Raw genomic sequence first — 25,733 nt, forward strand, 5'->3', positions numbered from 1 at the left:
AAAAGGAGATCAGAGACGCCTTCGGTTCAGTACTTAGGATGTTCATGCATTCGCCAGCTGGTACTGTTTGTTTTCGTTAGTTAGATTCATTTTGTTGTTTTGCGGCAATAGCTTTTTAACCTAAAATTTCTGTAGAAATCAACTGCCAGGGGTTCTTCGAAATTAAAGAGAATTAACGTCTAGGAACGTTTTCGTGAATTTTAAAGACTCTTTAGAACTTCACAGGACCGCTTTCTCCTTAAAGGATTCAACCACCCAGCTCATCTACAGAAGTTAAGCAAAATGACCAACGGCGGCAGTTGCAAAGCGGAGATGGCCCCGGAGGTAGCGGCCGCGGCCGGCTTTGTTGCCAGTCTGTTGGGGACCAGGGGCTTCCTCACTGAACAACAACTGCAAGTGTTCAAGGACTGCTTACAGCAGGCACTATCAGGTAAATAATCGTTTTATTAAAACCCGAAAGGCTAAATATTAATCTGTTGCAACAATTGTTTCCACTAGGAATGCAAAGAAGTGATGTAATTCACCGAACAAGGGCCAGTTAGACCGCTGCTTTTGCGAGGTTTTGTTTCATTTGTCTACGATCCTATCTTCTGCATTTGCTTTATGAACTAAATTGAAGATGCGAGCTCTTTGTTATGCCCCCTATTCCCCTCTCGTGCGCTACGTGCCCTGGCTGCCTCCCCCCCAGTTGTTCTAGTTGCTGTTTGGCGTCTTTTTAAGGAACTAGTTCTTACCGATGTTTTGCTCTTTAGTTGGCGTTGCTCGCCAGGATCTCATGCCTGTAGTTGTAATAACCCATTCATATGTAGCATTACTCGGTTTGATTTTCTTACGTCTCTCTTGTTTCTGTTTGCAGAGCACTACGCGCACCACTGGTTTCCAGAAAGACCCCAGAGGGGTTCTGGTTACCGCTGCATTCGGATTAACCATGAAATGGACCCTATCATAAGCAAAGTCGCCACCCGCATTGGTTTGAATAGCCAGCAGCTCTTTCTTCTCCTGCCGCGGGAGCTGACACTCTGGGTGGATCCCTACGAGGTTTCCTACAGGATCGGAGAGGACGGATCCATCTGCGTGCTTTACGAAGCCGAAGTGCCGGCCGCCGTCTCTGGAACCGGCGGCGATAACGCGCGCAATCCCGGCGTCAACTGCAAAAGCTTCATGATGGGCCGCACAAGCCCCCCGAAAACCTACCTGATGACCGTGTCCAGTTAGGCGTGAAACCGGCCAGGAAGGAAGTGCGGAAGACGGCCGGTGCGTGAACCAGCAGGGAGCTCCGGGCTCCTTTGACCAACCAAGACTTTGGACCTTGTTTAGTATCTGAATAACTGTTTTTGGCACTGCCCTTCCATCTTCTACTAAATTGTATTTATTTATTCGAGGCTCTTTCCCTCAGCCCTCCCGAATACTGAAGCACTATTAAGACTCTGCTGTTCCCAGTGGCATTGGTCGTATATATATATAGTGTTTTGGGTAACATTTCTGACGCTGTTTAGAGGCCTATAATTACTTTACTTACTATGATTACCTTAACTGACAAGCTGAATAGTGTACATCTTTTTACCACCTGGGGTAATGAGATTTCCAAGCTGGCTTCCCAACTGAAAAAATGGTGCAATACTCCTTTTTTAGCAAAGATACAAGGGCAAAATATCATTGATACTTGGGGAAACCTTTGAAATGCACTACTTGTTTATTGGCTATTTGTTTTCTACCCCAGATATGAAACCAAAAAACAAGTTATGCCTTTGCTATGCAGCTAGACTGTTTGCTGTACTGTTGGAACTGGGTTTTAGATCAGCAATCGTTTGCAGTCTTAAAAGCAATAAGTGGACTTTCTTGCCTTAAGTGATGTGATAGTGTTTCATGTCATTTGTTTGATATGTTGAATACCTTCATTGTGCAACTCGTTTTTAATGATGGATACATGTAAATCTGGAAATGGATCACTGGTGCATTTCAACCTGTGTGCTGTGGTGGGAATCCGACCCGATCCATGGAGGTGGGCTGTTGCTGGGAGGTGACTGGGCGACCTGCTAACACATGTTGATGCTGGAGTGTGACGTTCTCCAATCGTAGCTTTTCTCATTTTTCAGCTGTTGAGCAGCTTATTTGTTTACGGTGGGTTATATTTTCTCTTCACATTTGATTTGTAAGCTGTGACGACAAGTGTACATTTTGTTTTTATGAATTTGTGTACATAGGTATATGTACAGTTTTGTACTTGAGATGAAGTAATTTTTAAAATAAACCTTTATGATCATTACATTTTCCACTTTTTCTGTTGACTGGACATTTTCTTTCCCGGTTTCTCCACTGTCATTCAGGGTGTTTACATTTGAGTAAAAATCACATTTATATATCGCATTTATATATCCGAATGGCTTAAATGCATTTAGCATTTGCATATGATTTCTTGTCCTCCAAAAAGCAGACAGATGTCACTCGACCTGTGTTTATATTACAGAGAATTAGTTTAGATTGTTGTGCTGTAGCTTGTTGCGCTTCCATGTACATACTTTTCTGTTTAGTTGCATGTTTGCATTGCTGGCTTTCATCTCTTCCCTCCTATGCTGTGTGTGGTTGTTGTCACCCACAGCCCTGGTAACCTAGAATAAGATCAGAAAATTCCCCTCTGAGTTCTCCTCCAGTTCCCTTTCAGTGCTGTAGTGCTGGGGAAACTTGAGGTCAGCTGTGGAAAGTACAGCCGTCGGTTGTTCTAGTGCCACGGTTTCGGCTCTGATTTTTGTGCCTGCCGTTGGCGTTTTGTGGGCCCAGCTGCTCTCTGCCTGTTTTGACTGCTGGCTGGAGGGTGGAGCCATGTGCTCTTCGGCGTGTCTGACATCATCTCTTCTGAAAAAACAGAAATGAACTCTATTGTTGGAAATAAGTGACAGTGGCCACACATGAATGCTCCGTTTCAAGTACATTTTCTTGGCTATAATTTAACTTGGTTAACATTACTTTGTTTAAACCCTTAATTAATTTATAAAAACAATGTTTTATTTTCATCCCGTAATTCCTGTGGCCTCATTTGGGCTGAATCTTAAAATAGCTGTTAGACATGGTCTGTGGCATTCCTTAGGAAGACCGGAGCTGAGCTTTTTCGGCCATAGCTCTTAGAAAGTACGAAGTATAAAACCGCAATTTAGAAATCCCCCAGTGTCACAGGAGCTGATGTTTTAAAAGGGGGGGGGGTCATGATAGACTAATGGATTATGAGCCATAAAGAAAAACTGGATTAATTTTTATAACTTAAAGTTAATTACCACTCAAAACTGAGTGGTAATAATTGACGTAATTGTAATATCTCACGGAAGACACTTCTTCAGATACAGAAGAAATTACATTTTTACGGGACTAACTATACAGAGCACATTCAGTACTCTGGTAAATAATGGGCAGAGCTGGTGGTGTCTCCTTAATACAAGTACTTTACTGAACTTCTTTAACATTCAGCCATATAATCACTCATAACAAGCATATTCAGTGTAGCTGAGTACTGTAACGACTCTGTGATATTTTTCAGTGTTTCAGGCTATCGCTCCTGTTCTACTTCTCCCTGCAGGTTGGGTGGGATGGTCATGTTTGCATCTGTATGATACAACTGAATCATCTGATGGAGACTATGCAGAAAGGGTCGACCTCTTTGTATACGACTGTTACCATTATAATCAGCCAGCCCCTGGTGTGTGTGTGTCGGGGGGGGACAAAGCTGATGCTAAATCTATGACCTGATTCAGCAGCACTGCAGCTTAGCAGGAGCAGAAATGCACATATTTTAAACATCACAGGTGTCTTTTGTCACAGGAAGCACCCAGAACTAGCAATGTAATTGGTAACTGTATAAAACACTCAGGAGGGGCTCAAAGTGGAGCCGCTGCTCCTCCACATGGAAAGGAGTCAGAGGAGGTGGTTCGGGCATCTGTCTAGGATGCCTCCTGGACTCCTCCCTGGGGAGGTGCTTCAGACATGTCCAACCAGGAGGAGGCCCCAGGACAGACCCAGAACACCCTGGAGAGATCATACCTCTCGGCTGGCCTGGGAACGCCTTGGTTTTCCCCAGTGGAGCTGGAGGAGGTGGCTGGTGAGAGGGAGGTCTGGGCATCCCTGCTTACACTGCTGCACCCGCAACCTGGATAAGCGGTGGAAGATGGATGGATGGATGAATGGATGGATGGATGGATGGAACATTGAAAGGAGCAGTATCTGGTTTGCTTTTCATCTCGTTAACAGTATTAACCGAGCTCTTCACATTCTTGCCTGTGGTTTTCAGCTCAGTAGTGCTTGTATCTGCCTTACATGTATGTTGTTTGAATATAAATGTCTCCAAAATAAATAAAATGAACGAGCCCTTAGTAAATTCTCTAACTACAAACCTTTTTGATCCAAGGAGTGATTTTTGGTCTGTCTTATTAAGAAATCTGTAGGTGGTGAATTGTATCCATCTGATTGATTTGCATAAAAGCCTATTTCTACAACAGTCTAAATAAGACTTATTTAAATAAGTTTAAATAAGAGTCAAGCTGTGATTACTGATCTACGATAACCCATCTATTTACCTTGGAGTCTAGATATTTCTAAAAACATGTATTGCTGTTCTTCTAATGTGCTGTGAAACTATGATAATTCTCTTTTCTCCAGCTGATGTACACAAACCAAGTCAGTGCAATTTTGTATATTTTGTAATATATTCTTTTATAATTCTGATGCCTCACATTGAGTCGCCTGCATTTTCTCAATTTCGTTGTCAAGTGACAATGACAATAAAGATTCTTATTCTTATTCATGCACATGGATACCTTGTGTATGGCAGCATTGCCTGACATTCCTGGGGATTGTGGGGGCTGTATATGTCGTGCTTTGATCTATCAAGTCTGTAGTTGCTTTGGGTAAGAGCGTCTGCCCACCAAATGCATTATAATAAATCATTTTCATAAGAACTGAATCCTTTTTCATGTGAGCCTGGGTGTTTCCATTTGCATGAGGGCCTGACGATTTCCATAAGAAAGGCGCAGGCCTGACTGAGAAGGCCGAGCTCCTCGACTCCCCGCAGCCGGCCGAGCTCCTCGACTCCCCGCAGCCGGCCGAGCTCCTCGACTCCCCGCAGCCCGCCGAGCTCCTCGACTCCCCGCAGCCGGCCGAGCTCCTCGACTCCCCGCAGCCGGCCGAGCTCCTCGACTCCCCGCAGCCGGCCGAGCTCCTCGACTCCCCGCAGCCGGCCGAGCTCATGCAACATGCAGCAGCTCATGTAAAAAAATAAACGAGCAAATGATCTGAGTGGTGAAAAGATGTGGCTCTTTCTCACATCACTCGTGCTGTAAAGTTGGGCCAGATGAAGGTGTCAACATGCATGAGCCAGCATGTAAGCACAACACCCCCCCCCCCCCCCCCCCAGGCATCTCACGCTGGGGCATCTGGTGTTTAGAGGAAGAGGACAATAGAGCAGCCTCCCATCCTGCCCCATTCTCCTCCATCTCTCTCACTCACTCTCTCTGCTTGCACAACCACCATCTGTGGCAGAACCCCCCCCCCCCCCCCCCCCACCATCACCAACCCCCACCCCAGCCGTGCACACAAATACGCACCCCACCTCCGCCTGCTCTTGGGTCCTGACACTAAATTGCCAGCAAAAGGCCCCTTTCATTACAGTTAACCGCCCCCCCGCCTGCCTGGACTCCAGCCAACACCCCCACTCCATCAAACAGAGTCCATTGAACTTTTCTGTAGGCAACAAGTAAAGGCAGTAATTATGTTACCCTGTATTCCTCAGCACAGGCAGGCTTGCAAGGCCAAACAGATCCTTCCAGCGGTTTGCAACTTTCTGGCTGCATTTCACTTAAATAACTGGTTTCAGGGTGACACAGATGAATGTAAAATGTATTAAAGTCCATAGACTTTAAGGAGGCAGCCTGGGTAAAACATTTAGGACTTTGGGAAAAACACACAGGAGAGTTTGACACAAGTGTGTGACACACGAAGGCACTCAATGTTGAATTTTCAAAAAGCAACTAAAATCTTTAACTGCAGTCTGACTGAAAAGTTATTTTAAGACCACAAGACAATATAACCCATTTTTCTCTTTTACTGATTTAAGTATTAATACTTTTAAATGAAGTCAGCTGACGATTTTGGAGCATTCTGTGAGTGAATAATTCCATATAACATGCTGTAAATACGCCAATAGACCCTTAAATAGTTATAATTGCAATGTTTATGTTTTATAAAGGTATGAGGGTGGACAGTTTAAAAACTTTGAAGCTCCCTTTTCTCGGTTTCAGTGTCGTAGTGTAATTGCTGTTTTTTGTAGAAGGGTTGTTTTGTTATACATTCATATTCATATGTTGTACTTTCATATTACCTGCTTGTAAGAAACAACTACAGAGAGATAAAATGGAGCTCAGGTAAACATAAACTGCAATAAAACACTTGACAATGTACATACAGGACACACAGCACAGGAAAACTTACAAAGAAGTAGTAAGTAGTGTGTAGTAAAGTTAACTACCATAATAATGACAACAAATTTCACCAAAATATGTTCTTTTGACCTCTGCAAGCTCTCTACAACCCTGCATGTCCACAATTTATTGAGAAAATAAAACCAATCATTTTCATATTACACATATCAACAGTAGCAATTTGTATGCTTATATCCTTAAGATGTTCGTGAGATTATGTCCCAAAACAATATCTGCAGACCTGCTGCAGCTGTGATCAGTTTAAAAGAGCTGGAAATGAGGCTGACATAGTGTCAGGTTCAGCTCTTTGGGTCTCCAAGATTTGGGTGTTAACACCAGTGGTTCATCGCTTTTTATTACAAGCACCCTCAACAGCACCTCCATGAAGGAGCTTGCGAGCTCAGAGTTCCATTCAGCACGGCGAATGTTTACCGAATGGGAACATTTACTGAGACAAACAAACTACCAGGGCTTTAGCACATGAGCTAGTGTGCTTTGCTTATCTTCCCTGTCTCCCACCCTCTTTTTCTCCATGCCCCAATGGGCTGAATGTCAGTTGAGATTAGGCGTTAGCTGGTTGATCCTAATAGATAGGCGGCCCTTTGATGGCCCGACAGCTGACCGTTTACAGCAGCTCATATGGGCCACACATGCAAACAAGATAATCAGTCGGCATCATCATCGCCCATTCAGACACTCTCCACACACTTGTGCTCTCCGCACACCAAAAGAAACAGCTTGCTGACATTTGCTGTGCTCCAGAAAGCAAAAAGTTACACTGTAAGTTATCGCTAAGAGGCATAATTAAAGACTGTTTGTCTACCCAGCAGACTGTGACACACCATTGATAAACATGCAGACTTTTGTGCAATCCTCCATTTCTCAATTAATCTGTTTATGAGGAAATTACGCCGGAAACGGTCTCCCGAGACATTTTCTTATCTCTTTCATTACCCGCCGTTTCTAGTACTGTGGTTTACGGTTCAGTACTTTTCTGTTTACTTAATCAAGCTATGATTTTACCATCTGTGGCTTCAACACACTATCCAAACTAGGGGTCATGCTAAATCACAGAGGCAATGTCGTGGAATGTGGAAATAGGTTCTGCCAATGGCTAATGGGTATGTCTTTGGGAACCTCTGGGTGTCTTTGGGAACCTCTGGGTGTCTCTCATTTTCTCTGTACAGTCACTGTCCCCATTTACCATTTGTTATATGGGAGAAAACAGGTAAAAATGGGCTTCAGGCTTTAGTTTAGTTCCAAAGGGAGTAATAATTTAATTTCACTGAGTTCTTTCCCAAGGTTTCAATGGCACTTCTTGCTGTTTTTTCCTAATCAATTTGCAGTATTTTGCCAAATCTATCAGTGAGCCAGTATAATACAGCCTCACATTGATATTTCTTGGGTTTTGGTCACTAGCGTTGCAAAAGGTTTCTGTAAAACAAACAAAGGAACTAGTGTAGAACACAGAGTGAACTTACGACAAACAGACACTGTAGACGATGCGTTCTTGTTTGTGGCCCCTGTCAGCTCCTGATTGGCTGTCTTCTGTATCCAGGCAGATTTTCTCTCAGCAGTTAGAGAACTTTCACCAAAAATGACTGTGAACAACTGCTCACGTCCGTGATCCATACATCGCATCTGTCTCTGATTTAAAGAACAAATCAAAGAGAAGGGCTGAGGATCTGCGAAAAAATGACATTTTACTAACAATAGTTGTAGAAGTATCACATGTTTTTTGTCTGGTTCTCATCCTTTACTTTTCTGTCTTAAAATGTTTCTTCTCAAACGTTTACCAAACCACCTTCTAACCCAGCACTTTTCCCATAGATGCTGCTGATATTGAGAGTTAATAACTGGTCTGAGCTCCTGGAGAAAATGTGATGTTTGAATGTGGAATTAAGAGAAGCATAATGAATATAGTATAAATAAAGAATAAAGCATAATGAAATGTATTTGCGTTTCATGATAAAATACATTCTGTTACTGAGTGGTGTCTGACAGTGTGCATGAAGGCCAGATGGAGTTAGTGAGGAAGACTGTAGAAAAGCAGCCTGGTCTCGGTGTTGAGCCCTGGGGCAGCTTTCAAGCCCAGGTATTTGTGGGGGTGGATGCTGGGTAGTGTTGGTCCACTTCTTTACACAGATTTTTTTCTGTTGTTTGGGGAAAGATGATTTATGTCCTTTTTTACAAAGTCATTTGTGGGTGATTGAATCTGATCTGGTTTCATAACATCCATCCATCCATCCATCCATCCATCCATCCATCCATCTTCAAATCACTTACCCAGTACGGGGCTGCAGTGTAGTTTCAAAAGAGATTTAAAATATATATATATATATAAATCTCAGTGTAATGGACTCAAGACTGAGAATTGCTTCAGATACATAAAGTTACACACATAAGATGTTTTGTGTGGCTCTGGGAGTTATTCATGTGTCTTTGTACTACTGGAAAACAGTTTGTTATTTCTTGGTATTATTCAGAACATCGAGGTCCCCACTAAGTACATCGATACATATGGGGGTGCTGTTACGGGTTCCAGGGTGTTACCAGACTTTCACATATTTCAATCACAGATCATCTATTGGGTGGATGGGACCCCCCACCCCCACCCATTTCGTCCCAGCTGGACTGGAGTAGACTGGGTAGTGTTTTGGGGCCCCCAACCCCCACAGCGTACTGAAGCTGAATGAGCTGAAAAGTTCCCCCCCCGCTTACGATCCCAAAACCAAGCATTCTAAAACACGTCCTGAGCCAGATCACTGGCCTACTCCAAGTCATATATCAGTCTAACACTTAGCCGTTAAATCCTTTTAGTTGGTTACTGTTACTTTGAATCAAGTCAGAAACCTGAAACTCAGAAATTTGTAATTGTACACTTTGGTGTAAGCGTGTGGTATAGATGCTATTGATGTTTTCACTTTGTCATTTGGTTATTCTTCTATAGCTACTGACTCAGTCAATGGGAGGCAGATACCACCTTAATGATTTTCTTTGATATTTGATTTTTCTATTCATCCACAAGTCTGATCCACATAAGGGTACCGTATGGAAATGGGTATAGGCAAAGCCTGTCACACATTCCCTCTCAGTTTGGCATTTCAGAAATAGTTTATATTATTGTATATTACAATGTGAATGTGTGATGCTGTATTTATAAGGATAATATGGTAAAAATAGAAATTAATAGCTTGTTTTCAGTCACTGAGCTTCATTGTTATATAAAGAAATGTTAGCCAGCATGCCTCACAAAATGTGCTGTACACACGGAGCTCTGTGGGTTTGTGACATTTTTACCAGAAAGGTTTCAGTTTTTTGACCTGTTCTTTCAGTGGTGGGAAAATCTAATACATGTGGAAAAAAAATTTGAGTGAAGAAGTGTGAAAATCTTAAGTCAGGTAAACATTGTTGTGAGTAAGAGCAGCTGTGGAGTTAATGCCTGATATGATCAGCTTGGGATGGAAAGGTGAGTATTGCTCAGCACATCTAGCTGTTTGTACCTTGATCCCTACAGAGTGCCCAAGTAAATACAGATTAGATCAGTGTGAGGTTAAACTCCTGGTGATTATAAGGAACAGTGAGCGACCCATTCAGACCATATTTACATACCAAATCAGCAGAGTGATTAAGGGCACCGTACTTGTATCTATGATAATGCACTTAAATATATGTTACATAAATACCTGAATAAATATGAAATATCCACAATTTATAATGTGTGAGTTTCCATGTATGATAAAGAAATGGAAAGTAATGAATGTATTCTTGACCCGTGCATCACTGACAATATTCAGCTTGATTTATGGGTTAGACCTTGAAAGTAGCAGCAGTGCTAAAGTCTTAGGCCGTCAAAAAAAAAAGAAAAACGTTTAAACCGATTTATTTGGGTACCAGACATGCAAATTAATAGTAACACAATAAACATTCCGTGTGTTCATTGCATATCACCACCAGCTCTCGTAATGAATTAACTTAATTAGTTGAATAACTCAATGTGGTATTGAAAAGATGAGAATCTTCCTCTGGCTGTTATCTTTCTGTTGCCATCCATAATTTGAAAAGTCATATTTTCGCTGTGAGTTATAAATAACAAATCATTATAGGGATCACATGTTAGTATCCAGCTGGCCGAATATGCAAAGAGATATCTGTGAACTTCAAACAGATCTTTAAACAGATGGCGTCACTTAAAACAATCAAAGGTGGATCAGAAAGGATTTTGATTAAACTTTTAAAATATTAAGATGAGAATGATCCAATGATTTCATTGGATGCCTCTGCTAAGACCCAAAGCCTGTATTAATGATTTATGTAAGAGATGTTTTCTAGATTTTGCATAGTGATGCATCAAGTGTGCATCAAAAATTTGGTTTGAAAACTTGCCTGAACAGCTGCCAGTTAAACAAATGCAAGACTTTTTCAAAGCAGCCAGGGAATCTTTCTTTAAAAGAAAGAAGATCTTCCAACTGTACCATCGTGAGGTGTGAGAACTTTACAGGCCTGATCCCATTAACAGTTGTTTACGAAACACCTCTGTCCCTCTCCTAAGCCTCCTCCACAAAGGCACCATTGTTCCCTTTGAGCTCCTGGTGACGCTGCCAATGTCTCCCCGAAGCAGCTGTCGTCAGTGTCTCTGTTCCCTTCCCCGAACATGCGCTTGGATGGAGTGGGGCATGTGCTGATGGTGCTGGGGTAGCTGGGCTGGGTGTAGCCATCAAAGCCTGCCTACTGTAGCTTGACGTTCAGCCTCGATTTGGTCCTCTGCCCTCATCACCTGCTTATGTAAAAAAAAGCTGGTTCTGAGTCTCCTCCCCTCCCCCCGCCAACCAAACAGGCTGCTTAACAGTTTCTGCTCCTTGCACATTTAACCCCTTTGCTTCCTCCCAAACTGCGATTCCCCTCGGCACGTCACACACGTTTTGCCCTTCAACTGAACTGGAAAAGTAGGTCAATCCTTATCACTGGAGTCTGGGAACGTGGGCAAAGAAAGGAAACGCAGAGTCTGTCTGGACAGACATGTGTACAAGTTGGAGACCTTATTCATTTGGGTTTTAATCCATACTGTATGTATTTCTGTTTTAATTAGTTAGTTACTTTGGAGATATTTTCATCCAAATACTCGCACATAGCTTTAGAAGTATTTAGAAGCTTGAAAACTGTCACTTAAGATATTCTGCTTAAATGAAAACGGTAATCCGGATACTCCAATTCTGTTTGCTTCACTTTCGTGCACCTTCAAAAACATTGCCTCTTAAAATTTCTAAAATTCCAAATATTATTTTACAAGTGTGGTCTTATGTATTTTAGCAAATATTATTTTACACATGTGACTAGATTCTTTATAATAATTTCTATAATAATATCGAAAAGTCTGCTTATGTATTGCCCGGTTTTATTTGTTTATTTACTGATTTCCTTGGTGTAGGAGACGGCTGTTTGCTGGTTATATGGATGCATGGATGCTAACTCTTCTCCTGTAAACAAATTTACCTACTAGTACAAATAAAGTAACCTGAACTCGAACCTTAACTTTAAAATGTGTTGCATACTTGTTTGATTGTGGTTATTAATATTGCAAATTATCTTCATGAGATAGTTGTCAAACATCCTTCATTCAATACATTTCAAAGAGACTGAATCAATTTTGAAGCCCCCTTGCTCCAAAGAATAAGGCAGAAAGCTCTGTATGTTACACTGAATGTCAGCTACATTAGTCACCAAAAAGCATCAGATTTGGATGTGTGTGTGTGTGTGTGTGTGTGTGGCTCATGTATATATTACCTTGCGGGGACCAAATGTTACCACAATGTGATGAAAACCTGGCGTTTTGACACTGTGGGTACCATTTCCTGGTCCCCACAAGGGGAAACTCAATTTCATAAAAGTCTGTGACTGCAATAAAAAAAACTAAAAATGCCAAAAGTCTTGTATTATGTTTGGTAATTTATGGTTAAGGTTGGGGCTGGGTGGGGGTTAAGGTCGTCATGTTGGGATTAGTGTTTTCCCCATAGAAATGAATGGAGAGTCCCCACAAAGATACAGTTACAAACCTGTGTGTGTGTGTGTGTGTGCGTGCGCCCGTGTTTGTGTTTGCTTGCGATTGCAGGTCAGTGTGTGATGATAGCAGTGACTCAGAGACGGTTGTCATTTTTGAGGTTTACTTGATAAGTGACGGAAACCAGAGGCCTGTTGTTGTATGTGGCAGTTTTTGTTTTTGTTAATAATAATACTTCATAACACTTCTGCACTTCATAACAGCATGCAATATTACACATATATGCACAATATATATAACTAGAACAACTCTGATTAAGTAGCTAATCGAAGTGTGTCACAGAGATTTGACTTTAATTACCTAGCTAAACGTTGATCACTGAAAGAGCTAAGATTTTATTATTCAGCAGACTGTCAGCCGATTACGCTGGTTCGAGAGATAACCTGTAGAATCAAGATAGAGAACTTTTTTCAACATTTTATTTGCTTGGGGTGAGCAGGCTGAGTGTGTTTTTTCACACAGAGAACAGAAAACTGTACTCATGTGACAGAAAGTAGGTTATTAATAAATTTAGGAACAATGGCCAAGGCTAACCCCACCCCTACACATACGTATATACGCAACCCCCATTGCACCGGATGTCCCCCTTCATTTCCAGTCCTCAGCTACAGGGCCCGAAAGCTTTGATGATACTCTGCAACATCTGCAGTTCTGACCATACTTCCCCCTTCACCATCCACCCTCCTTCCTTCAACCTATTGGACATCGTCACAACAAGTCGGCCAATCAGAGCTTGTTGTCAGGGTAAAACAGAACCATGTGACCTAGGTGGTTGTTTAGTTCCATAACTGTGGTTTCTGCAGATACAGGTTGCCTGATGGCTGTATATGTGTTTCATGAGGAATTACATGTTTTTTTGTTGAGGTATTGTGAATTTTGTATACTAGGCATTACCTGTATTTTCAATGAAATGTGGCTATATTGAAGATTTAGTCAAAATGGGTTAATGTATAATTTTAATGCAAAGCTTGATGCCAGTCTATGTTCTCTGAATGTTGTACTTCTAGTCATTGAATAGTCTTAGTAGATTCTTGCCTTGTTGGAAGATTTTGCGTAGCTCCTGCTTCCAAACGGTTTACACCTGAACCCGGCCATTCATCAGGAGCAAAACCTACCTACACTTATGCCAAATCAACTCGCCTCCAGCACGTATGTCTGTAATGTGCTATTCGCACCACTTGTACGTCACTTTGGACAACAGTCTGCTAAATAAAAATGACCGTAAATCTAATACGCCCTCCTCTTCCATCCACACCTGTTGGTAGCAGGAAAGCTAAAAATGATTGCTGCTTGTCCTTCTGGTCAAAGTACACTAACACTGTACAAAGATTTATTGAATTCTTGGCATCCTGGCTTTACTGACTAATGTAATCTTTAATTAAAATCTATTTGACAGCTCAGCATTTGCGGAAGGAATTTGCATTATGGTCTTCAGTGGCAGTTTCGGAGTTTCTGCATTAGTACTTGCTGCCATCTAGTGAGGCTGCTGAGTTAAATAGGACACAATTCCTTCTGTCTCTCCTCTCTAATTTGTCATTTTTTTCTCTGGCCACCTAAACAGTAAATTGTACCACTTAGGATAGGATGTTGGGGTATATCTCCAGGTGTGTGGAGTTTAAGTCAAGGGAGGTAATGCTAAGATTATACAATTCCTTGGTGAGACCTCACCTAGAATATTGTGTGCAGGTTTGGTCACCATATCTTAAAAAGGACATTGTGGCCTTAGAAAAGGTGCAGCGTAGGGCCACAAAAATGATTCCTGGTCTTAGAGGAATGTCATACGAGGAACGGTTACTTGAGCTAAATCTGTTCAGTCTCAAGCAAAGGAGATTGAGGGGGGACATGATCCAGGTATATAAGATTCTAACAGGTTTGGATGCTGTTCAACCAAATAGTTACTTCAGCATTAGTTTAAATACACGAACTCGTGGCCATAGGTGGAAATTAGCGGGAGAACATTTCAAGCTGGATTTAAGGAAGCACTTCTTTACGCAGCGTGTAGTCAGAGTATGGAATAGCCTTCCTGATAATGTAGTGCAAGCTGAATCCTTGGGTTCCTTTAAATCAGAGCTAGATAAGATTTTAACGACTCTGAGCTATTAGTTTAGTTCTCCCCAAGCGAGCTTGATGGGCCGAATGGCCTCCTCTCGTTTGTATAGTTCTTATGTTCTTATGTTCTTATGTTCTTATCATCGTGATTGACTGTGATAAAAGAAAAAGCTATTTGCTGTGTTCCTCCCTCAATTTGCACATTCCAAGAAAATCTAGAAAAAAATGATTGTTTTGAAGCATTATTGTATAAGTGCAGTTCCACACATTACAGATGGCAAAGAGTGCAAGACAATGAGGGAGAATTGATCACCTGTTAGAACCTGTTAATATTTGTGTTCCACCCTGCTAGACAAATGATTTTTAAATAATAATTTGTTAGCAACATCAAATATTTGGCACATTTTTGTGTTATTTTGGGAGGTGAGGAGCATTAACAGCATATGTTTGTGTTTGTGAAATATTTTGGTATTTTCATGCTGTCAGTAAAAAAGGGTCCCATCCTAATAATCAAGGCATATTTTATTCATCAATAACTGTTTTGTTATTGTTTCAATAATAAAAAGTACTTTGACTTAAACTAATATTGAAGTAGCCATTTGCCTGAACAGCATCCAGACCTGTTAGATCTAGACAGATCTAGAGCTGTCCAGGGATCCATGTTGAGATTAATTGTAGTCATCAAATTGCCCATCTGTGTGTGTGTGAGTGAATGATGAGTCAGCGAGCCCTGCAATGGGTTGGTGACCCACCCTGGGCTCCAGACCCTCTGTGACCCATAACAGGATGAGCATTTACAGAAAGCGGGTAGCTGGATGCTATTGTAGAACATGCTTGTTGATTTACTGATTCTGCATATTCTGGCCTTAAGGGGCATTTTTAGGCTTGGGGCCCTAAGCAATCTCTTGTGTCAGAGTTGAACAGTCAGTATTCAGAACAGCATCCAGACCATATGAGGGATTTTACTTGGTTTGAATTATTGGCACTATGAGGAGTTTTACTTGGTTTGAATTATCAATAATTCCATTTTTGTCAAATGATTCTTTCACATCAGGCCAGAAAAAGGCCAAAGATCATCAATGATGTCATCACAGCTAATACTGATTACAACAGCAACAGTGTTGTATTGCACTCTTTTTTGAGTAAACAAAGTTGTGTTTTGAGACTACATATAGCTAAATTGTCTGCATATAAAAAAACAAACAGACGATATGTACATTCCAGTTCGCATAGGGGGCAACAGTGTTGCCAAACAAGCCAAACATCTGATTTCAAATATGCAGAAAGTTCCAGTATTGTATGCAGGACCCATCGTCCAATACAGGATGTTCCTGTCATGTGACAGGAAGGTGTAATTATGTCGCTGAGTCCAAACACAGCACAAAGGACAGCAAAGTGGTGACAAAAACTGTTAACCAAGCAGTAGTCATGACCGCACCATAAGATGCTTGCGGTCTGTACAAGTAGATCCTGGTTTGTGCCACCTCTGTCACTGGACTCTCGTTGATGGGGTCAACCTCCATGGTGCTCCCATCTTCACCTGTGTAGGCCACTGTGAGAAATTAAGTCACTCAGCAGCGCAGTGCGTATATTCTGTCCTGTTTCGTATGGTACTGGTGGGAGCAAGTTTGTTGCAGTGCTTTTTCATTGAACCAAGCATGACCATGTAAGAACATGTACTGTATAGTATTGACCTCTGTTGGGATCCCTACTCTTCAAACATTATCACAACTTGTGAAGGTGGTGTATAGGTTGTCATGACCTCACCATAAGGTGTCTGCTGTCTGTCCAAGTAGATCCTGGTTTGTGCCACCTCTGTCACTGGACTCTCGTTGATGGGGTCAACTTCCATGGTGCTCCCGTCTTCACCTGTGTAGGCCACTGTGAGAAATTAAGTCACTCAGCAGCGCAGTGCGTATATTCTGTCCTGTTTCATATGGTACTGGTGGGAGCAAGTTTGTTGCAGTGCTTTTTCATTGAGCCAAGCATGACCATGTAAGAACATGTACTGTATAGTATTGACCTCTGTTGGGATCCCTACTCTTCAAACATTATCACAGATCGGGAAGGTGGTGTATAGGTCTGTGCTCATAGTCAGAAGATGGCTGTTTCTAATCCTGTGTCTGTGTTTGTCACCACTGGGGCTGTCAGCAAAGGACTCCGATCTGCACTGAGCCTGCACTCTCATCCGCACTGAGCCTGCACTCTCATCCGCACTGAGCCTGCACTCTCATCCGCACTGAGCCTACACTCTCATTCACACTGAGCCTGCAATCCGATCCGCACTGAGCCTGCACTCCGATCCGCACTGAGTCTGCACTCTCATCTGCACTGAGCCTGCACTCTCATCCGCACTGAGCCTGCACTCCCATCCGCACTGAGCCTGCACTCCCATTCGCACTGAACCTGCACTCTCATCCGCACTGAGCCTGCACTCTCATCCACACTGAGCCTGCACTCCCATCTGCACTGAGCCTGCACTCTCATCCGCACTGAGCCTGCACTCTCATCCGCACTGAGCCTGCACTCTCATCCGCACTGAGCCTGCACTCTCATCCGCACTGAGCCTGCACTCTCATCCGCACTGAGCCTGCACTCTCATCCGCACTGAGCCTGCACTCCGATCCGCACTGAGCCTGCAATCCGATCCACACTGAGCCTGCACTCTCATCCGCACTGAGCCTGTTACTTAAGGTTAGCAATGGGTAGGTTTAGGGTTACCGTAGTTTGGATTAGGGTTATCCCATACAAACGTGCTCTTTAACGGACTGGCATCCTGCCCCAGGTGCACCACATCCTTATGCCCAGAGGCATGGACTCTGTGCCCTGACAAGGATGATGAGATAGATGGCGAGGCGAATGCCTTGTTTTGATGCATGGCTCTGCTGATTAGTGACAAGTGAATTGTAAATATATTAGTTATACTGAGGCAGCAAAGGAAAAGCTGTTGCTGTATGCAATACCTACCACAGATATTGTTTTTGCATTTTTGTATCTTGTCTGGACACTGAGTACATGGCTTCCCCTCTTGGTAGGGAAACTCATCTTCATAATTTCCCCTAAAAGACACAGAAGGTGAAAAGTCTTAGTTCTCAACCAGGAACTCTATGTGAACAATCTGGAATCTTGCATTCAAAACTACCTTTTCAAGCACCTGTTATACCCACCGTGGGAAGTAGTTACAGACCAATATGACAGTGTGATGCAAAGAAATGCCCTTCACCGTATCACAGGTATGAGATGCACAACCAATGGTGTCTGTATCTGCCCACACGACCTGAAACAGACATTTTTGTATTCAATAACTGTCATCAACCTGATTTTAGTCATGTGTCACTTATAGAAGGAGACACATTCTGAGAAATGCATCGTTAGATTATTTTGTTGTTGTGTGAACATCGTAGAGTGTACTTACACAAGCCTACATGGGATAGCCTACTACACACCTGGGCTACAGTAAACCTTTATATAAGAAGAAACCCTAACCCTACTACACACCTGGGCTACAGAAAACCTTTTTATAAGAAGAAACCCTAACCCTACTACCCACCCGGGCTACAGGACACCCTAAAATTCAGATAAAAAGTATAATATAGTAAATACATAAAGGCGGGCAGGTAAAGTAGTTGTTCATTATTTGTCCATTGTTCCTCCTGGATCTGAGGTTTGACCAATGGGCAGACCCTCCTCTCCAGTATCCCAGCATAGACCTCCCCAGGGTGGCTGAGAAGTGTGATCCCCTGAAGTTAGAACACATCCTTTGGTCCCCTTTCTTAACTATTGCGACCACCACCCCAGTCTGCCAATCCAGCGGCACTGTGCAGAGATGCAGGCATTTATTCTATCGTTGCTAAAAGAAAACTGTGTAGAAAAGATGTGTTTTTCTTGCCGTTTTTCCATTTTTCTTCATCATCGTCATCATCATCATGTTTCACCATTATGAAAAAGCACTTTGAAGAATATTATTTATTTCAGCTTTAATGGTTTCCCTCTTGAAAAGTTTTTTCTCATTTCCTCACTCACCTGTGTGTAGTGTCCACACATCTGTTCCTCGACACAGCTGTTATTCTTGTAGGTGAAGGAGTGGTGTTCTTCATACCAGCTGGTTAATGCTTTGCTGATGTTTAGGGCCCCACTGGTGATATACAGGTTTTCTCCAGTATCCTCAAGGTTGGGATTATGATCCCATATGCACTGGACAGCATAATCTTTTGCAACAGACTCCAGAGAAGTGTTCCAGCTCTGCAACAGTAACACAAAGCCTGAGATTCATACATTGCTTTAATTGTCCTTTTGTTCCTTTGATTAACTGTGTAAATATGGCTGGAATGGCTCTCATTGGGTTTCCTTGAAAATACAGAAATGAACATAATAAAATATAAATATCTGTAGAATGGTCTATGGTGTCTAAGGTTAAACAATATTTGTGTTCATCTGTAGAACAATAAGCAATAGAGAGAGAGAGATAATTCAGAATTCGAAGTGGAAAAGCATTTGTCTCTTTTTCTAATTAAGTACACACATACTGTTACTGAAACTGGCCAGATATGTACTTTCCTCAAAGTGGTAACAAGTCAGGCGAATCGAGCTCGGTTAACACGAATTGGAAGCCAAACGAAGGTCTGAATGTAAGTCTAGCTAAATGACTCCCCCTGCAGGCGTAATCGCGTCATTTCACTCGGCTGCGCTGCATTTAAGGTGGTCCGGAAACTCTGAATAAGGTGCTGTGAATAGGACCCAGCTACAGCCTCGTGACTGGCCCCACTTTTGAGATTATGAAATACTAATAAATACTCGGTTGCACCCATACATTTGACACTTCCTTATCATTAGATGTAAGGTCCATTGTAACAAAAAAATAACATTTAAAGTAGTGAAAATGACACAGTTGTGAATAACCTATGAAACCTTTTTTGTTTTTAACATGCAATAGTATACATATCAGATCATTTTAATAACTTCTTACCTTTACAGCTGGTTTAGGATAAAACAAGCTTGCCAACTTGATATGTCAACTTTAGCCTAGTTAGCTAATGTTAGCTGGTAGAAAAATACATTGCCCTGCCTTTTGGTCCCTGTTTATATTCCTCGAGCTACAGCATCTCATGTAGCAGAAGGAATGTCAAGCACCTACAAAAAATGCCTTTATCACTTTACCACTACAAGTCAGATAAACATATTAGTGGTCTAAGCAAACTGTAATTGATCCGTCAAAGACCAGGTCGCTAACTGTAGGGTGGCCTGTGCTCCTGTGGTTTATGGTTAGGGTTAGGGTTAGGTTTAGGGTTAGGTTTAGGGGTTTTTTGGCCCATTAGACTTCAAACATCTTACCATTTGAACTAGGCAGGACAAACACTTTCAGCCCAGTTGGATTTGGTTTTCAACCTTTTGTCATTTTCATCGAGAAATACTGGGTATTACACTGAATATCTGACAGCTGGTACTTTAGATGTAGTGCAGAAACAGATGTTGTGTAGACCAGAAGACCATACTGCACAATATGGTGAAAAAGTATTCATGCCACCAGGAACTGTTTGGAGTATTTAGCCTGGCACTAAGGAAGCGAAAGTGATCGTTTTCATCCATGTTGTGGAAAGCTTCTCTCCAGCACCTCCGATGCCCTCATATTCTCACAGATCCACTGGGTAAGAAAATATCTACCTCTGGCATGAGTCCACTCCATGTTTCACAATAAGACATTCCACACAAAACTGAACAGAACAGACAAGCTGGGGCAACAGAGAAAAACACCCACCCAAGACAGGACACCAGTGGAGCGGGTACACACTCACACACTCACACATTCACACACAGGCACACATTCACACACAGTCACACACTCACACATTCACACACAGGCACACATTCACACACACTCACACATTCACACACAGGCACACATTCACACACACTCACACATTCACACACAGGCACACATTCACACACACTCACACACTCACACATTCACACACAGGCACACACACTCACACACTTACACACAGGCACACAGTCACACACTCACACAGTCACACACAGGCACACATTCACACACACTCACACACAGGCACACACTCACACATTCACACACACTTACACATAGGCACACACTCACACACAGGCACACACTCACACAGATAAAGGGACTTACAGACACCAATTAAGCCAACTGCATGTTTTTGACTGTGGAAGGAATCCCACAAAAATGCAATGAAAATATGCAACGACATTTCCTGGAATTCAGAGACTGCTGTTCTGCCCCCTTGAATATATCTCCTTCTTACGGGAGCTGAAGCAGCATCGGCCTGTAGTCCCTACACACATTCTAGGCCAGACACATTCTGGATTCCATTCTGCATTGTGTAACCTTGGGAACCAGCCCAAATAATCTGTTTTGTATGGAAGCCTGTTTCCGCCATCTGGAGTAGAAAAAAACACACATGTATCTCAGAAATTCTGCCTTATTAAGTGAAAATTATTACTTATTATTACTTATTAAAGCTACAATGGCTCATGGTAAATGGAATGCAGCACAGGAGGCAGCTGTCAAGGATCAGCCTGGGGGATCCTTGGTGATGTCACATGGGTAATCCCCATTTTTACATCCACGCCTCCAGAGGAATGCCGGTCTGTTTGACCCAGCTGGCTTCAGAGGCTCGTCCTGTCTACGGTTCTTATGGCAGGTGTTTCATGTTTGGGGGCTACGCCCCTCCCAGCTGAATTCTAGTTACTCTAATTGACTTGGTTACTTTTGTGTGTCTAGCACAGCAGCCAGTCGTGAGCTCTTCCTAGTTATCTCCCTAGTTATCTCCCTAGTTATCCTTGAGTTTGAGCCTTTCCTTAATCTGCCTGTCTTCATGCCAATATGCTGACCCCTTTCTGTCCTTAGACCTTGAGACCCGTCCTACCGCCTTGCTTGTCTACGCTCATCGCTTAACCTTTTCACATTTTCCTACATTTTCCGTCGTGCCCCTCTGATTGCTTCCGTATAGTGGCCAACTTTTGCTTGCCCCTCTACCACAACTTTGCCCATTTGGTTTCTCTAGCTCTGATCTGGACTGTCGGACTGTGAGATTGTATCGCGTCCCAATGAAGCCACAGTCCAAACCTGACTCTGCACAAGTGTCCTCCTTTGCCGGCAGCAATGCTCACCATGTAAGTATATTACTATTGCCCCACCCACACCTCCAGGGACGGAGTGCCTGCTGTGTGTGTGGTTGAATGTTCTTCCTGTGTTATACAGGTAACTGAAAAGACATGCAGTTAGACTAATTGGTTATTCTCTAATTTGCTTGTAGTGAGTGTGTCTGTGTGCCGTGTGACAGACTGGAATCTATGCCTTGCACCCTGTCACCTTGGCACTGGTGATATTAGACAAAAGTATATTTTCCAATGCAGAAACTTGAAGCCGCAAGCAAAAAAATGTATTAATTGATTCATTGAATTTCATTCAGGTACAAAAAATACTTCCATCTGCTCAATTTTTGTTCAGCTACACCAATTTTTCTGCACTTCTACGTAACTTCCAAGTTGGCGCAGGTGCTTGTGAACAACCAGTCAGCAAGTTGTCCCTGTAAGCGCCCCCACCCCCCATTAGCTCATGTTCAAACCAAAACAACCTTGTCTGGAGTTGGTACTAAAAAGGAATTCTTGGACTGCCTATGAGGAACTACAATTCGGTCAAGTTCCTGCACTGTGAACATGACAAAGTCCCTGGTTCCAGAAAAAAGGTTCTTGTCCCAGAAAAAGGTTCCGCTGGCGTGAAAGCACCTCATGTTTCCTATGATAGGTTTTAGGTACCCATGACCCAGTCCTGTGCCAGCTGTTGGAAGATTTTTACCAGTGCATCTGACTCCTGCAGAAAACCTCCAACTGTTCCGTGGCACATTGCATAACTGGGTAACATTTTGTGTAAGGAATCACAAATAATAGGCACATCCGCAGGGCTGGACTGATTACCTGGGAATATTTAGGACTTAACCAATTAGAGATCATTGGATTCTGTAGAGTCTATGGAATAAATTCTCTTTCAAAGATATTCTGTTTGCGAGATATATGCGTTTTTGTCAGAGGAGTGACTGACTCATGCTGACATTTTGCCCAGGGTGAAGCCGCTTGCGGACAACAAACATGGTGCCATTTACCCAGAACCAGGAAGGAGGGTCTCAGCTCTTTGCTGATCAATCCTCCCGGCCTATTCATTTATGTCCACTGTAATGGACATTGTGTCTTTGCATCTGTCTCTTCACTGATCTGAGCAAACCTTGTTATTCCTGCACACTAAAGGGGCCACCCTGGGAATTCCAGTGATACCAAAAACACTCTTTTTTTCTGACAAAATGGTTGCCATGTCAACAAACACATTTTTTGGAAAGAGAAAGTAAGTAAAAAATATGCAGTTGCTACCTTTTTCACTGTAATATTTGTATATTTCATTGTTGATAAACCTGTCAGGTTTTGTTTAGCGAGGTGTGAAAGCAGTTTAATCATTTGTTTGTTGAATTACTAACCCATTTATGAACGTCTTCTGTAATGGACACCAGGATCATTCTGATTTCTTTCAAATTGCCTCTTTATTGTAGGACAGAGAAAGATGCACAGAATATTTTGCACAGAATAATTGAGGGAGATTCAGGTGTAAGTTTGTCAGATGTAGAAAAGTTAGCGGATGATTTTGAAGCTAATGAGGAAGTAACAGCAAGGAAGAGACAGACTCATCAGATGGGCAGAGAGGTGATGATGGTGATGATGATGAAGGACGTTGTCCTGTGTGGCCCAGGGAAAGCTGAGGGGCCAGTGGTGAAAAACGTGTCTCACTAAACAAATATTGTCGTAAATGTTCACTCATTGTTTGGGTGACATAGTGGTGCAGTGATTAGTATTAGAGACTAATCAGTCTACTAAGTTACTTCTAAGCACTTAAAGTTACTACACAGCACCTCCTTTCTGTAGCTGAATCACCTGTCACTGCAAAGTCCAGTTTTAGTAGTGTGTGCTGAAGCACACTGAATATAAATATCCAGCAATCTGTTGACTTAAATAAAAATAACACTGCAAGGGCACCAGGGAACATTATGATCAGAGACGTAGACCTGAATGGTTTATCCTGAGAGGATGACCTAAGAGATTTCCATTGTATTTAACCGGATTTTTACCAGTAAAATTCGTATACATGGTATGCAAAAATTGTAAGCTGATGCTATCCAGAGTAACAGAATAATAATCAGATGCTGGCAACATCCCAAAAGGTCCAGTTTAAGTTATGAATATTTCCAGCATAAGAATAAACATGTAACCACACAGGCTGAAATGGTGGGATAGTTACCTGAGCAAAACACTGGACTTGACTTCAATTCAATTAACAGAAACATTAGCTTCCAAAACAACAGGAATACCTGGTGTAGATCAGCAAGGTGTTGAGCAGCGTCATTCTTTGTGATTCTCACAAATTTGCCTGGTGCTTCATAACTCCACCACTGGTATTTAAGAAAACATGCGACCAGGCAGTGGATCTCACTGCCTCAGGAAACAGAAATCAAGGACAATGTTGCATTTTCACTTCTTACCAGATTCCGCATATTTGCTGCAGTGGGCATCACCTGACTCCGATAGTGGTTGTGCAATTCCACGATTGTATGCTTTTCCTCTGAAGTCAGCTGGTGGCCTCCAGTGAAACTGATCCTCCCCAGCAGGGTGCAGAATAGAGGCACCCACATGTCCCTCATTTGCTGTGGGCCAGCGAGAGCGAATATCTCTGTGTGAGAGGAACAGGGAGTATGTGAGAGTGACTGACAATCGTCTTCTGAATGAACACAGAGCTCTGCCTTCAAGGCTTTTCTAAGGTTGCACAGGGAGGTGCCTCACACAGCCCCCCCCCCCTCCAGGGGACGTACAGCTCTGACTTTACTGGACTTTTAATGCATTCCAGATACAGAAGATTGCACACTAGTCCCTAAATCTCCCTTATACACCCACATACATAGTCCACTGCAACTTAGTAACCAAACATAATATAAGATTTTTGGCATTCTTGTTGCATTCATAGATCTTTGTGGAAACCTGAAAAATGGTCCCCACAACATAAGAATAACAGGTTTTTATAACATTGTGTTTGGTCCCCACAACGTAATATAAACATAATCCACACACACACACACACACAAAGCTCCTGGCCATTGACACTGTTCCATCAAACTAGCTTCTCCTTAGCATTTGATAAGATACAAATGGTGCATGAGACCAGAGAATGAATCCTAGGAATTAAGTTACATGATGGGTCCCATTGTTGTACTCCTATAGAATATAAAATATAAAGCCTAGAATAATATACAGCTATAATGCCCATATAGGTTCAGGTTTCAGTGTTCTGTGATGTGAATAAGGGTCTTAAGATGGCTGTACAATTGTCAGCCACACATTAGTCCTCAGAATGGAATCAGATTTACTTAAAACTCACATTTAAATCTGATTAGCCTTACATTTTTCTATCTTGAAGATGCTCATAAACATTCATTCTATTTAGATGAATTAATTACATTATTCAATCTATTTAACAGTTCCTATAAATTGTTTTCCGTTTTCTTCAGGACATTTTTCAGGACTCTACAAATATTTCTTCGGATTCCTTTAGACAGCCTACTTCCACATCTTAAAATGTATGCAAACAAAATCTGTAATTTGGCAACTCATGAGAACTACAAGTGAAAGCTATTACCAGTGATGGGAAAGACTACCCTTCTATTTTGTAATCCTTATTATATGTATAGTTCTATATTAAAGCTGCAATTAGTACCAATCAAACAATGTAATACAAGTTAAAGGCCAATATTCATATTCATTAAACGTAATTCAGTAAAAGTGAGTAATCATTAAAATGACTATATAATGTAAGGGGATGCTCCTGTGTTAACAGTGAAAGTGGATCATGCCTTTGGGGGAAATCGGGGGCATCTTGGACCATGAAGGTGAGAAGTCATTGAACTAACATATGCAGGGGAAGCTGGTCAATTGCTTTACCACTTTTCACCTCTTTAAGGAATCACTCTGCCCAGCCTCAGGCTGACACCACACTGGACATCATCCTTCCTTTGGAAATTCACATACGATACCAACATGCAGTGCTCCGTTTAGGGGGGTCTAGCTGCCAGTAGTGGTCGTTTCTTTGAAAA

The 25,733-nt window shown here is 42.2% G+C and overlaps 2 protein-coding genes and 1 long non-coding RNA gene across 5 annotated transcripts; 1 reads left to right on the forward strand and 2 right to left on the reverse strand.

Annotated features, from left to right (window-relative positions):
• Positions 1-2,266, forward strand: LOC125726667 (protein BTG2-like). Its single transcript, XM_049003025.1, has 2 exons — positions 1-430; positions 857-2,266. Exons 1-2 carry the CDS (start codon positions 283-285, stop codon positions 1,213-1,215), a joined length of 507 nt encoding a protein of 168 aa, XP_048858982.1. The 5' UTR covers positions 1-282; the 3' UTR covers positions 1,216-2,266.
• Positions 2,267-2,296: 30 nt separating this feature from the next.
• LOC125726668 (uncharacterized) lies at positions 2,297-8,288 on the reverse strand. Its single transcript, XR_007388324.1, has 3 exons — positions 7,943-8,288; positions 4,030-4,135; positions 2,297-2,853 (listed from the first exon to the last, which is right to left on the reverse strand). It is a non-coding gene; the product is annotated as an uncharacterized LOC125726668 (long non-coding RNA).
• Positions 8,289-15,072: 6,784 nt separating this feature from the next.
• LOC125726686 (peptidase inhibitor 16-like) lies at positions 15,073-24,386 on the reverse strand. Of its 3 annotated transcripts, none has more exons than XM_049003063.1 (6): positions 24,132-24,386; positions 18,592-18,810; positions 17,736-17,845; positions 17,536-17,627; positions 16,336-16,437; positions 15,073-16,120 (listed from the first exon to the last, which is right to left on the reverse strand). In XM_049003063.1, the coding sequence occupies exons 1-6, from the start codon at positions 24,288-24,290 to the stop codon at positions 15,924-15,926; spliced, it is 879 nt and encodes a 292-aa protein (XP_048859020.1). In that variant the 5' UTR covers positions 24,291-24,386; the 3' UTR covers positions 15,073-15,923. The 3 variants fall into 3 exon arrangements, with proteins under 3 accessions (XP_048859020.1, XP_048859019.1, XP_048859021.1); XM_049003062.1 differs by having other exon boundaries at positions 16,336-16,449; XM_049003064.1 differs by lacking the exon at positions 16,336-16,437.
• Between the last annotated feature and the right edge of the window lie 1,347 nt (positions 24,387-25,733).

Source organism: Brienomyrus brachyistius, unplaced genomic scaffold (assembly GCF_023856365.1).
Source record: "Brienomyrus brachyistius isolate T26 unplaced genomic scaffold, BBRACH_0.4 scaffold74, whole genome shotgun sequence".
NCBI classification, from domain to species: Eukaryota; Metazoa; Chordata; class Actinopteri; order Osteoglossiformes; family Mormyridae; genus Brienomyrus; species Brienomyrus brachyistius.

Coding starts and splice junctions, on each gene's coding strand:
- LOC125726667 (XM_049003025.1), top strand. CDS start 283: ATGACCAACGGCGGCAGTTGCAAAGCGGAGATGGCCCCGGAGGTAGCG. Junction 431..856: donor CTTACAGCAGGCACTATCAG/GTAAATAATCGT, acceptor TTCTGTTTGCAG/AGCACTACGCGCACCACTGG.
- LOC125726686 (XM_049003062.1), bottom strand. CDS start 24,290: ATGAGGGACATGTGGGTGCCTCTATTCTGCACCCTGCTGGGGAGGATC. Junction 18,811..24,131: donor CAGCAAATATGCGGAATCTG/GTAAGAAGTGAA, acceptor TTACTGTTGCAG/AGCTGGAACACTTCTCTGGA. Junction 16,121..16,335: donor CAGACAGCAGACACCTTATG/GTGAGGTCATGA, acceptor AATTTCTCACAG/TGGCCTACACAGGTGAAGAT.